Source organism: Neomonachus schauinslandi, chromosome 4, assembly GCF_002201575.2.
Source record: "Neomonachus schauinslandi chromosome 4, ASM220157v2, whole genome shotgun sequence".
Taxonomy (NCBI): Eukaryota; Metazoa; Chordata; class Mammalia; order Carnivora; family Phocidae; genus Neomonachus; species Neomonachus schauinslandi.
In genome coordinates, this window is record NC_058406.1 from 54,226,804 (window position 1) to 54,239,886 (window position 13,083).

The 13,083-nt window shown below is 39.7% G+C and overlaps 1 protein-coding gene across 3 annotated transcripts in view; it reads left to right on the forward strand.

Annotated features, from left to right (window-relative positions):
* The window catches only part of IL12RB2 (interleukin 12 receptor subunit beta 2), a 68,203-nt gene extending 64,676 nt beyond the window's left edge, over window positions 1–3,527 (forward strand). For 2 of the 3 annotated variants that reach the window (XM_021679977.1, XM_021679979.1), the window contains one exon: window positions 2,617–3,229. In XM_021679977.1, coding sequence (XP_021535652.1) covers window positions 2,617–3,156 — 540 coding nt within the window. In that variant the 3' untranslated portion in view covers window positions 3,157–3,229. Of the gene's footprint in view, window positions 1–2,616 lie in introns of all 3 variants that reach the window. The other variant, XM_021679978.2, reaches the window with a different exon arrangement.
* The last annotated feature ends 9,556 nt before the right edge of the window (window positions 3,528–13,083 follow it).

Genomic DNA, 13,083 nt, shown 5'->3' on the forward strand with positions numbered 1-13,083 from the left:
CACAGGGAAAAGATAACAGAAATTGCCATCCATTTGTCCAGAGTTGTATAGTGTATGTTCATTGTAGCATTATAAATAGAAGCCAAAAAATTGGGCATAATATAGCCTTCCACCAAGGGAGCAGATTAAACGTGGGTACATCCATATTAAGCAACTACTAAAAAAAGAGAGAGATCTACATGTTTAAAAATCCCTAAGATATTTGAAGGTGAAAAAAAACAGTTTGTAACAGTTGTCTGAAATGGGTTCTCATTTGTATAAAAAGGAGATTTTATATACACACACACACAACTGCAGCCTGTGTACAGGATATTTCTGGAAGCCTACATATGAAACTGATAATGTTGGTTGCCTTTGGGTAGCAGGTTGGAGGTAAGAGGGTCACTTAATTTTCATTACAAAGTCTATTTAAACTTTTAAATTTTTTTACAAAACTATGTGCATACATATCTTTTGCAAATATAACCAGTAAATTAGAAAATAAAATTTAGCTTAAACATGGCATCTGTGATGATGGCCTTGAGGTAGCCTCAGAACACATGTCACTTGACCCCTGACATGGGTGGACTGTTTTGTTAAAGACCCAAACGGCTCTCCTGGTAATAGGCTGAGGCAAACACTAGAAACACAGTGTTCTTTCACCTCCAACAAAATTCTCAGAATTCTTTTGAGTTTCCAGGCCGTAGATCCCCCCTTCCTTTTTAAGATGTGGCTAAAATATAACAGGTCTTCAAGCTCTAGAGAAAAGGCCAAATCATAAAGGGGATCACTGGGACGTTCTCCATTTTGAGCTTGTAGAAACTAAACCACGTCCATGAGGTACCTGAACGAATAGTGGTTCCAGGTCTTGTTAGCCAGAGGGCCTACTTTGTACAACTCTGAGGAGCAGGCTCTATCAATACTGTCAAAGCCTTCAAGAAGGCATAGCAAATGCCTCACCTTAAGAAAAAAACAAACCATTTCTGCATCCTATATAGTCTCTCTAACAGTGCTTTGTCAGCTCTGCTTCCCAGAGCTGAAGGCCATCTACCAAGCCAGACCATTGTGCCACTACCAGTTTTGGGTAATGATCAGAAAAGAGCACACTCCCAAGAAGGAAACACACACTTACCCTCTAGCTTGTCAGTGGCCTTTGCGGAAGTCTGTCCTGAGACAGCACCATCATTCACTTGTTGGATGCATGCCATGCTCAAGGAAAGAAGGGGACATGAGAGGCCGATCCAGGCCTAAGCACTCTTAACACAACTTGGCATCTGACAGATGAGGGAACCAAAGGCCGGAGAGGTTGATGGAATTTGCCCAAGCTGTAGAGTGTCAGAGTTGGGACTAGTCCTCACGGTTTCCCCTGTCCCAAGGCTATTTTTTGTCCTCCTCCTCCTCTCTTAAGGCATGAATGATCCCTGTTTTTAGATGGTTTATGGGCATGTTAAAAAAGAAGAAAAAGTGACAGTATAAAACATCATGTGCCAAGAACCTGACGGTGATTTCTTTGCTGTTGTAGGAGTCCAGTGCAGGAAACAATCAGGAGGGGCTTCATGAGAGAGGAAGGGCATCAAGCAGGAAATGGTGCAGCAAACAAAAGCAGGGTAGCAGCTGGCAGTGGAAGCACCAGCGTGGGGGTGGCACTGAGAAAAATGGTTTTAAAAAGACCAGGATGGTGTGCCTGACGTAGTTTCTGAATGGACACATGGGGAGTTAGAAGAAGGTGCAGGAACCTGACTACCCCACTAAGGGCTAGAAGCTTCACTGCAGATACTAAGTCTGAGTTGATGAAGGCTTTGGAACTCTGCTTTAGAAAGATCAAGCAGTCAGTGTGAAAGATAGTTTTGAGGGGTAGGTAGAGCCCAATAAAGCCTAGAAAGAAAAATGTTAACAAAGTGCTTGGACTTGGGACTCAGGAATTCACAATTTGGGAAAGGAAGAATTAGGACATTGAAGAGCTAGTAACTGATGTGATATTGACAAAGAGAAGGCAGAGAAGTAACAGACAAAATTAGCCATAGGGGAAAAAAGAAATGAACATTTTTCCAAGTTACTCCAGTTTCCAGTTTACCCTGCACCTTTAATCAAAGCCCAAACTCATTAGCATCCCTTAAAAACCTCTTCATCATATGGCCTCAGATTTCTGAAACCTCAGTTCACCTGGCAAAAGAAAAAACTAGCAGGTTCCAGAACAGACCAGTCCTCCTGGCCCATTACCTCCTTACTTGGAAAGTATCTCTTTCAAGATTCAGCTCCAGTGTGACTTTTTGAGTCTTCCCTGCCTCTTCCCCCAGACAGGAGCAAGCCCAGCCTTCCCTTTGAACCTACTATGCCCTCTATCCTAGAGAAATAGCTAGTGCAGTTGGACCCATCAGAAACAGTCTGGTTGAAGGTTGAGCTGGGTAGTGAGTCACTCACTGGCTGGGGGGTTAAGGAGTCCTTGGCTCCTGTCTGTCTTCTTCCCTGACAATGTTAACTGCTTCACTCCTGTCACAAAGTCAAGGGCCCACAGTGTCCCACCTTGAGCCAACTGGGCAGCGTAGGCTGCGAGGCCTTTCATAACCCCAGAGAAGTCCGTTGTCAAGGGCTACTTACGTAACATAGCTGTATGAGCCTCTTCCTCCCCTTTCTCAGGAGAAGACGCAGCTGGCCTCGGACAGGCTCCTGACAGACTGGCCCAATCCTGAAGAACCTGAGACCCTGGTCATCACCGAAGTCCTTCATCAAGTGACCCCAGTCTTCAGACATCCCTATCACCCCAACTGGCCAGACAAGGGACAAGGAGTCCAAGGTCACTATACCTCTGAGGAAGACACAGGGTACAGTGCCTCAAGCCTACCACCTTCAAAAGCTCTTATAGCAGAGACAGGACAACTAGTGGATCTGTACAAGATGCTGGGGAGCAGGGGCCCTGACTCAAAGCCAGGACACCTAGCCAACCCCTTGACAGTCCTTCCAGTGGACTACCTCCCCACCCATGAGGGATACTTACCCTCCAACATACAGTATCTCCCTTCACATGAGGTTCCTGTAACTGACCCTCTGGAAGAACTAGAGACTCAGCACATCTCTCTTTCAGTTTTCCCTTCAAGTTCCCTTCACCCGCTCACCTTCTGTGATAAGAAGCTGACTCTGGATCGGTTAAAGATGGGGTGCAGCTCCCTCATGCTGTAAGTGGTAAAGCTTGGAAAGTCCATGTGTCCCCAGTCCCCAATGTGTCCCACCTCCCCAGCCTCCTGCTCCAGTGGTCAATACTTCTGGGTGCTGCCATCAGGTTTGCAACTAGAGGGCAGACAAGCAGTTCAGGGTCAATCTTGGGAACTGAGAATTGGCCTTAACCCAGATACCTCGTCTTGCCTTCTCCAGAGCCTTAGGATTATGGTTAACCCTTGAACAGTGTGAGGGTTAGGGGCACAGGCTTAAATCAGTATATATATATATATATTAGTTTTACTCCCCAGAAAGTTAACTGTTGGCCTGGTGACCACTCTTATTGATAACATATTTTGTGTATTATATACTATATTCTTACAATAAAGCTAGAGAAAATGTTAAGAAAATCATATGGAAAATGTATTTATAGTACTGTACTGTATTCACTGAAGAAAATCCACCTACATAGACCCACACAGTTCAAATTCATGTTGTCCAATGGTCACCTGTACACCATGTGTACCTAGACTGCAATCTGGGTTCCTGCAACTTTCTTGGCTCTGTTGGCCAGTAAAGCAAAAGGGTAGAGTAGAAACCAAAGGTCTTACTAGCAATCACTAATAGTCCAGGGGACTATTCGTGCAGGTCATACACCTAGGTCAGTAGCATTCAATAGGCCTAAGGTAGAAATGTTTATATATCTTCACTGTTCAGTGCAGTAGATATGAACCACATTGGCTACTGACCACTTTGCAATGTGTGTAGTAGGACTGAGGGAGTAAGTGGATTTTAATTGTAATTAGTCACACATGGCTAGTAGCTACTGTATTGGAGGGCACAGATCTAAATGACGGATACACTAGTAAGCATTATAGAGTTTTCAAAACAAATCAACCCAGTTTTACAGATGAAGACATAGAAGACCCTGGTTAACACCAATATAAAAGCCCCCGCCCCCCTCGATGGTCATGACTGTCCTTGTGAAAGCCTACACAAATGTACCTTTTTCCTATTGTTTTATTTTATCTTCACCCTCTTTCAGTGAATCAAGAGCAGCTTGATGGTGGAAAGTTACCATAAACCTGCCGTTAAGACCCTGGGCCAAGCTTCCCCTCTCTGCAATCCAGTATCTTGGAAAGTAGTGGGCCAAAGGCTGACACCTTGTTTCTTCTTCCTTCTGCTGCAGCAGCTGTTGCCTTCAGGATCAGGGATGTCTCAGGGTCTAAGACCCAAATCATTAAGGTTATACTTGTGTCATCCCCTTCTCCCCAGGGCATCCTGTTTTTCCTTCCTCAGGAAGACTCTGAGCTGGTCCTCAGACAGCTCAAGTTGAGCCTAAAAGATACTTCTCTTTTCCTCAGCATGAGAACTTGGAACATGATACATGTTTTACTCATTTAAAGCTGTGGTCCCTGGCTTATCACCTTCCCCTACCCCATCACTGCCTCTATCCCTTCACTATAGGCCCTTCTGCAAAGCTGGTAGGGAAGTCTTCAAAATGCGTAGTGCCCTTCCCAAATAACAGGATGAAAGGTCCAAGAACCTTCTTCTTAAATCCCTGTCAAGCCCCAGGCCTACCCCCTACCCTGACCCCAACCCAAACACTGGCACCAAGACAGTGTTTGTTTACCAGATGTCCCTCAGAGCTCTAGAAATTGAAATCATGAACATTTGCTCTGCTTATTCATGTTTAATTCTTTATCTATGCTCCCTGCTCTTCGAACATACTTAGTTTCCTCAGGCTTTCTTTGAAAAGCTTAAGTTCCTTCCTTACATCTCTATTCTACTCTATTTAGGTGCTAAGTAGCACCCTCGCACATGGTTTCTTGCATCTCAGCAGATTCAGTGTTACTTGTCTATACCCAGGATGTGGTGTCCCATGTTTGACTGTTTACAATGGGTTGTAAAGGACAAGGCCACCTCCTCAGAAGCTGGCTAACTTATCGCCTCTTGACAATGGGAGCCAACTTCTCTTCTTGAAATACCTGCTTTGCCTATCTCTGATTTTCTTTTGATTGCCTGATATCCATCTTAAGTCATTCATCCCCTCCCCGCTTGGACCCAACACCCAGCTCCAATCTCCTTATTACCCCCTAGACCCTTTCCTGTCTCCAGGGGATACTGCATTTGTTTTCCTAAAAAGTAAAAAAAAATTAAGAGAGACTTCCTTGACCTCTAAAGGCTCCTTCTAAGACCACAGAGGTCTCACCCTCTCAATGCTTCCCTAAGCATGATGCCCATACCACTTACTTCCTCTACTGGACTGTAAATAACATGAAGGCAGGAATGATGGTAATCTGCTTCCCCAGCACCATGCCTCGTTCATAGTAGGCTATCAATAAAAAGTAAGAACGATCACCTGCCACTGCTTTCACTTGTTCCTTCTGTTCCAGAAGCCAGTCTAGTTGTGCCTGCTTCCTCTTTATTGGGACAACTGAGTATTTGTTTTTCATTCCCAACACTCTACCCTACTGTCACTAACAACATTGCTATATAATACATGTAGCAGTAGCTCTTATTTTAAAGACCTCTTTGGGCATTAGTTACTCCACTCTGCCACATAAAATATCCTCTTTTCATGAAGAACAGAGGACGGGTAACCTTGTTCTGCCCTTGCCAAGTAGTTTTCACAATCCCCTCATCCTGCAGATGCAGTCAAAATACCGAATCAGGTTGCCTCCTTTAACCAGGACTAGATGAGGCTCATGAATATTCATATGCCCAGTTTTTATTACTCAGGATACTTAGCTATGATTTTAATCCTCACTCCTTCTGTACATCCCAAAGTCAACCCAGAAATCTCTGTTCTATTGAAACACATCAAATTCCTTATTCTCTGAGACCTAGATACTACAAATGGAGTCCCAAGTTCACTCTTAGTGGATTCATGGGACTCTCCACACTAACTCTTGTGTAGAGATCCTTATCTTAAATTGCCTCTTGAAAGGGCCCTCTTTCTCAGAAGCCGGAGATTGTATTTCCTGGGCCTCTGTCTTCTTTTTTGGCAATAAAGTCTAACTAGTGTTATCTAGTTCTTTCCCTTTACTGACTTTTCCCTTCCATTCTGTCCTAATTTCTCAGCTTCCATTAATAGCCCACAGCTGCAACTCACCAAGGCCGAGGCCAGTGAAAGGCATGCCAAGCTAGGCACATTCTATTCTAGTCAATCCCTTATGTTTGATTCTTGGTTTTTCTCCATTAGCCTCTTTTTCCTTCATCTGATACAGTTGTGATGTTCCAATATTGCAGCTCAAACCCTCCAAAAGAACCCCATTTTTCTCTTCCCAATGTGAAGGACTCCTGGACATTCATATTATCCACCCTATGAAAGGCTGGTAAGTGAACTCTTAAGTCACTTCTCTAGCATAACTAGAGATCAGAAAGATCTCCTTTCCACTAATAAAAGATACACAATCAATTGGCTGTCAACGGAAAAGAGATCTTTACATCACAGCCTAAATGAGAATAAATCTCCAATAATAAACTTTGCAAAACACATACACTAAGTTAGATAAAAATATTTGCAATATATGCCCAAAATAACTAACTTAGGTGCCCTTAAGAGATCAGTATGATAAAAGCCAACACTAAAGAAAAATGGACTGGACCAACTCACAATACATGTAACTGCCCAAGAAACATGAAAGAAACAATCACCTGTAATCAAAGAAATGAAAGTTAAATACCATTTTTCACTTACCAAATTAGCAAAATCAAGGGAAAAATTAGCCAGTATTAATCAGAGAAACTGGTGCTCACAACCAGGAATGTTAGCTGGCTCCTTTCTGGAGGCAGTTGGATAAGTAATTCCACTATAAAGGACTGATCACAGCATAGATTAAAATGGAGAGGGGGCCTAAATGCCCTTCAGTAGAGACCTGGTTATAGCATAATCCATATAATGAAACACTCAGTTTCATGGAATCTGATTCCACCAGTTTTAGGACACACCATTACTTTATGTTCTGAGCAGGAAAATTAAACTGTAATATTCCATCAATTTCTATGATGAACGTCCCCCCCCACCACCACCACTTTAACATGCCTGAAATTGGAATGGATTTTAGAATTGCTGAAAAGCATACTATACAGTCTTTATAAAAGTATAACAATATTTGACATGGAAATGGTCAGTTACAAAAGGCTGAATAGAATCATCTCACTTTTATAAAATCAATGCAAAAACAAAAACAAAAAACAACCCTGGAAGAATATACACCAAACTGCTAGTGGTTATCTCCAGCCATAGGTTTTTAAATTACATTTTTGCATCCTTTTCACCAAATACTCATTACTTTTATAATTGGATAAAGTCAATAAAATATGAAGTATTACCAATTTCTTTCCGAAGACTTGAAACAGTGGATCTAGAGACAGACCCTACTGAGCTGAGCACTTTCTTTAAGCCCATGCCGCTTTCATCCTCCACCGTGTCTGGCACTTTCACTGACCAATAGTACTCCTGTCAGAGGGTATAGCAGAAAAGTAAAAAAGGCAAAGTATATGACACACTTGGTGAGGGTGGGGGTTGCAGATTTTAGGGTAATAACTTAAACGATGGATCTTGAAAATACAAAGTTTGTATCACAAGCCTATTTTTCCCAAATCCATTTTAACAGGAATAATGATCAATAACACATAATACAGTCCTTAGTACATGCAGTTTTGAAGGGTGTAATGCAGTGCTGACTATAGAGGTGGGGAAACAGATACAAACTAAGTCACGTAACTAGTACGTAATACTGGGCAGTCTTGTTTCAGAGCATAAACTTTACTCTAATTCCTTCCTATGCAAGACTGCTCTACTAATTTACATCAACTGGGGTTCTGACTGTAGTTGACTGTTAATTCCATAAAAATCTTTGATGCCTATTTTTACTAGGTAACCAAAAAATGGCATTTCTATACTTTTGAAGTTCTAGATTATTGGTTCTTGAGAAATCTACCTAAAACCATGGTAAAGCTTTAATGACCAGAAAAAATCTGGCACTCCTGAATTTGCAAATCTACCCACCCAGCTAATCTAAATCTTATAATAGAAGGCACAGGTAGGCCACAGAAAGTAACACTCCCAGTAAAGTCCATTATTTTAAGGAATTGATAAATTGAGTATTTAAAGCTATAAGTACATTATGCCTTCTAAATAGAAAAATAATCAGAGCAATGTGTTTTCTCTTTAATTAAAAAACAGCTATTACCCCACCCAACTTACCTATTTTTTTTTCCATATATGAAGGCTTTCTTGGGGTTGCATTTGACTTAATTTTGTTGTGAATGTGAATTATTGAAACATAAATGCCCTTCCTCCATTCTGTGGTAATTGGTTCCACATTTTGCTACTGATCATTTATTTATAGCAGCAAAACTAGTGTTAATTGGATCTGCTGAGATTTCAATCACATTTCTAAGAGACATACAAACTTATGTGCTGTCATGGGTTCCCTTTAAGTCAATTCATGCCTTTTTTTAATTTCCACAAATTTAAATAATTCTTCCGTAAGAGACCCTGGCCTTGCCCTAGGCAAAAGAATGTGAGATGAGGCTCAAATTACCCTTCCTTGTCAATTTGACTACCTATAAGTTAATAATAGGACCCCAAAGAAATACTCTAACAACTATTAGGGAGTTCCTCAGAGAATAAACTGTTCTCAAAAGCCCTGAATTGTCACTGAAAAGGCCTGAACGCCCCATAGCAGAATACTTTTACTAGTTCAAAAAACTGCAAAAACATTCTTTCAAAATCAGATGAAAACCAGTAACATAAGACACTTACTCTTTATGAAAGAAAATCTCAATTCACCTGCTAAAATGGCAATCATAGCAGACAATGTGGCCTATGTTAGGCTGAGGGCACATTTCTTGTGCCACCTAAGCCAAGGAGCCTGGAGACCCCCATCCCCAATCTTCCCCAAACAAAAACTCTCAAGGTTGAAAATAGGGTGTCGCAAGATTTCATTTAGAAACAGAAATCTTCCATTATTCCATCACAGAGAGTAAAATGATCACTTGCCATCTTTCCACAACACTGCGTAAAATACTTTTAAAAAGGCTTTCTCCTACTTGTACTACAACGTCATTATGACTAGATTACTTTGCATTCCTATACACCCCCTTTACTTTACCCGTCCTGGTCTATGGCAGGGTAGATTTCAAAGCAGCTGCAAAGAGAGTTTTTAGAAAACACCTTTGACCTGCTTGCAACAGACTAAAATAACTTGCAAGGATAATTAAGTCAGTAAGTCGTTTCTCCAGCTACAGATGCAATCTTCAAATCAATTCAGATTTCTTTCCTCTAAAAATCTGCAGTTATTTTTAAAGTCTAATAACTTTTAAGTAGCAAGACTGATGATCCTGGAAAAAAGGGGAACATCCATGCCCTCCTTTTAACTGGAGGTGCTTGTTATTACAGTTCTTCCAACAATATATGGGCAATTTTCTCTTGATAAATCCTGCCCATTTTCTCCTGAAGGGAACGTCTTCTCAGATTAATTCACTTAGCATTACACAGCATCCAAAGCCCTTCTCTACTTCAGTCAACATGACTTCCAGAGTTCTACCATGACCCAAGTGTCTGTGTGTAGGGCTCCGGAGGGGTCAGTCTAATTGTTAAAAACTTCGATTTACTGGGTTTTCTTAATACAGTGACTAAATGCCACTCAATCTTGAAGGGATACCATTATGAATAAAATATACCTGCTAAATTATGCTGATTTCCTTCCTAGTGACCAGTTAACAGGTCTTAAAAGTACCTTTATCCAATCCATTCTTCTCATGCACTCTTCAGCTCTTTAGACGTTAACACTTAGGTAAAACCTTGGTAACTATGTACATAAAATCATGCTGAAACAAAATTATCTGTCATTTTGGAAAAGTTCTTCCTTTACTGGGGGGGAAAAAAAAAGTGTGGAAGCCTCACTGGAAACTCAGAATTTCTAGATAAAAGACAAACTCTAGACAGCAAAGTTTTAGTTCAATTCACCAATGAAAGCCTAAACATTTTCAGCCATGAAGCTGGAAGTTGGCGGGGGGTGGTGACAACTACCATCTTCTTTGCTCTGTTTTACACAACTACCTCTGGCAGTCTGAGCACTCCGAGTGTGGCTGCCAAACAAAGCAATGTTTCACTATGGATTATTACACGCAAGGTGTTAAAGAATTCAATTAAGTTCCCCCAAAAAAGTTTTTGACGTTATTTATCAGCTAATAAATTTTAGGCTCAAGGTAACAAAACTCTATGCAGTCAAACGTCAAGAACCACGTTCAGGTGGACCACTTTTTAAATAATCTTCACGCTAGGCAGATGAAAACCAGGGCCATTTCTTCAAACTAAGACAACTCTTTAAGTCCTAAAATCTTTAAGAGATAAATGATCAGCTACAACTGCAATTGAAGGTACATAGGGTAATCGATACTGTCCATTTTCAGTACTCATTTCACCAAATATCAAAACCCTGAATATTAACTAGCCCTCTGCTCTCCACATTTCCATACCAGTGATACTTTATGCAGCTATTTAAGAAATAAAGCCAGGATCAGGTAAGAGCAACTCTCTCAACACCTGGAATCAGTCATCCAAAGTAGGCTTAAGAAATCCATAATGAATCAGAATTATCAGATACTAGTTATCACCAGTTATTTTATAGATCTTCCAAGCACAAAGCTTAGCATACATATAAGCACACTAGGAACTATTACACCCTGCCAAGTAGGCAGCAAAAGGGACGTTAACTAATTTAAAACACTCAAGTACCTACATAATTGACACCTCAAACAAAAACATAATTTGGTAATTTCCTAACCCGTATGGGTCATTTTTCATCTTTTCTTTCCATTTAGAAATGCACCATCGACTATTTATGAGGTAATCAATGGCACAAAATCTAAATTCTGCCCAAATGAGTGTTTTCCTGAGTAAGCTCTAAGAAAGGCAGTCATCAAGAAGCCAGTGATTCACACCCCAGCTCAACCTATGGAGTTAATTAAAAGACGTTTGTTTTCTCACCTATACAAAATGTTCACAACTCTCACCTCATGGGAAAAACCAATTAGAACAGGAGTTTAGCACTGACAAAAACTAGCACTAAACATAAAACTGTAATCATGGCATTAAGCTTACTCTTACAGCAAATTTATACTCTCCTAAAGTTTTCAGGAGATATATTTAAGTTACAAGTTACATAATCTTTTTTAAAACATGACCATCTTTACTAGAGGCTACCAGGTAAGATATCTTGCCTTTATTTTGATTGTAGAAGTTAAGAGGTAACTTGCTTTAATATACTTCTAACTTCACAATTTCCCATGGGGTAGGATGATTTAATTTGTACCTAGAACTAAACCTTCACTTAAAAGAACTCATTATATGTTGACCTGGGAATGATAGATCAGGAGTCAGCAAATATTTTCTACAAAGGGACAGATTTTTAAGATTTGTGGGCTACACAAATAGCTTTTAACCCTTTAAAAATGTGTAAGTATTCTTAACTCATAAAGTGTACAAAAGCAGGCAAAAGGCTGAAGTTTGGGGACTCCTAGCTTAGATACAGAACTTATTTAAACAATATTCATTTCCAATATTATTCTTCCTGAAGCCAAAATCTTGATAGCTTCAATAATGTATCTCTATATCCTAATCATTTTCTGAAATTAAGCCTCTCATCCTTTAGTTAATAATTTTTTAGATTCTTTGATTTAGTGAATTCCTCTCAGCCTGAAACAAGCTTTAGTCCTCGTACATCTCTATTTATCTAACCTAAAAATCAAGTGGGATTTTTCAATAAGAACACTTCCAAGGTAAACCTAGGCTGAGCAAAAAGAAACCACCCACATTTCTAAAAGCTGCCAGTCAATATAATCTTAATGCTAAAACTTTGACAATTTTGCCAATCACATCAATAATTAGTTCACTATTTACTAGGTCTGAAAATCTGGTTAAGAGATCATTTTACAACTTGTCACTAAATATTCTGTAAAGTGTACCACTAATCACACTCTGGGCTTTCTCTAGTTAATGTGGAGATGTGGCAGCTTTAGACTTGCTAAACACAGGTTAATTTCAAAATTACAAATGTATGGGTTAAAATCTAAGTACTAATTTACTTTCTTTAGAAAGTACAACTTAAATGTACCTGACAGCCCTAGAATTTGCATACCAGTTACTTCAAAGTTGGGACAGATGGCCATTAATACACCTGATACAATCTTACCTTGAAGTTAGTATCATTCAGGTTCCAGCAGCTTCACACTTGTTTTAACCTTTTAATACTTGTTGGTTCCTTCCACATAATACTAGTGCTCTTAAAGATGTGTTTTAAATATCCAATACATAATATTTAGACTTTGTATGCAACTCCCTAATGGCACAATAAAATTTTTCTATTTTAGTGCAATGACCTCTAGCATTTAGAAAAATAATAAAAGCAGAATGAGTACTTAATATTCTCCCTCCAAACCCATATCTAGAAATAAGCCCCAAATATATTTACAACCCTGGAAATGATGTGTCTTGTTTCCATGTTTTAAATAAAACTGAGTAAATTAACTAGATATATAATACCTACTGCACATTTTAAAATCTTTCCTAATTCCACACAGGTCTCCAAAAACTATTTCACTAAAAAAGAAACTAGATTCCCATTATTTCAATGCAAGCTGAAAATGCCATTAACTCTGGCATTACTCCCTTGTAAAAGCATCAAGATAAATGTTCACTAAAACATTAAATCAGCCACCACTATTATTTAGAGATCTGTATTAAGGGATTTTTTTAGTATTATATCATTGGTTTAAAAAAAAAGAGTGGCATTCAGTATGATTAACCTTCAGGCTCAAAATGTGATTGGCTAAGAGAAATGCCAACTGCCATGTCAGTCCTTAAAATTCATTTTATAAGTTAAAAATTCAACTTCCTAATTGTAGTAGGTTTCATCCCTTCCAAATGTGATCCAA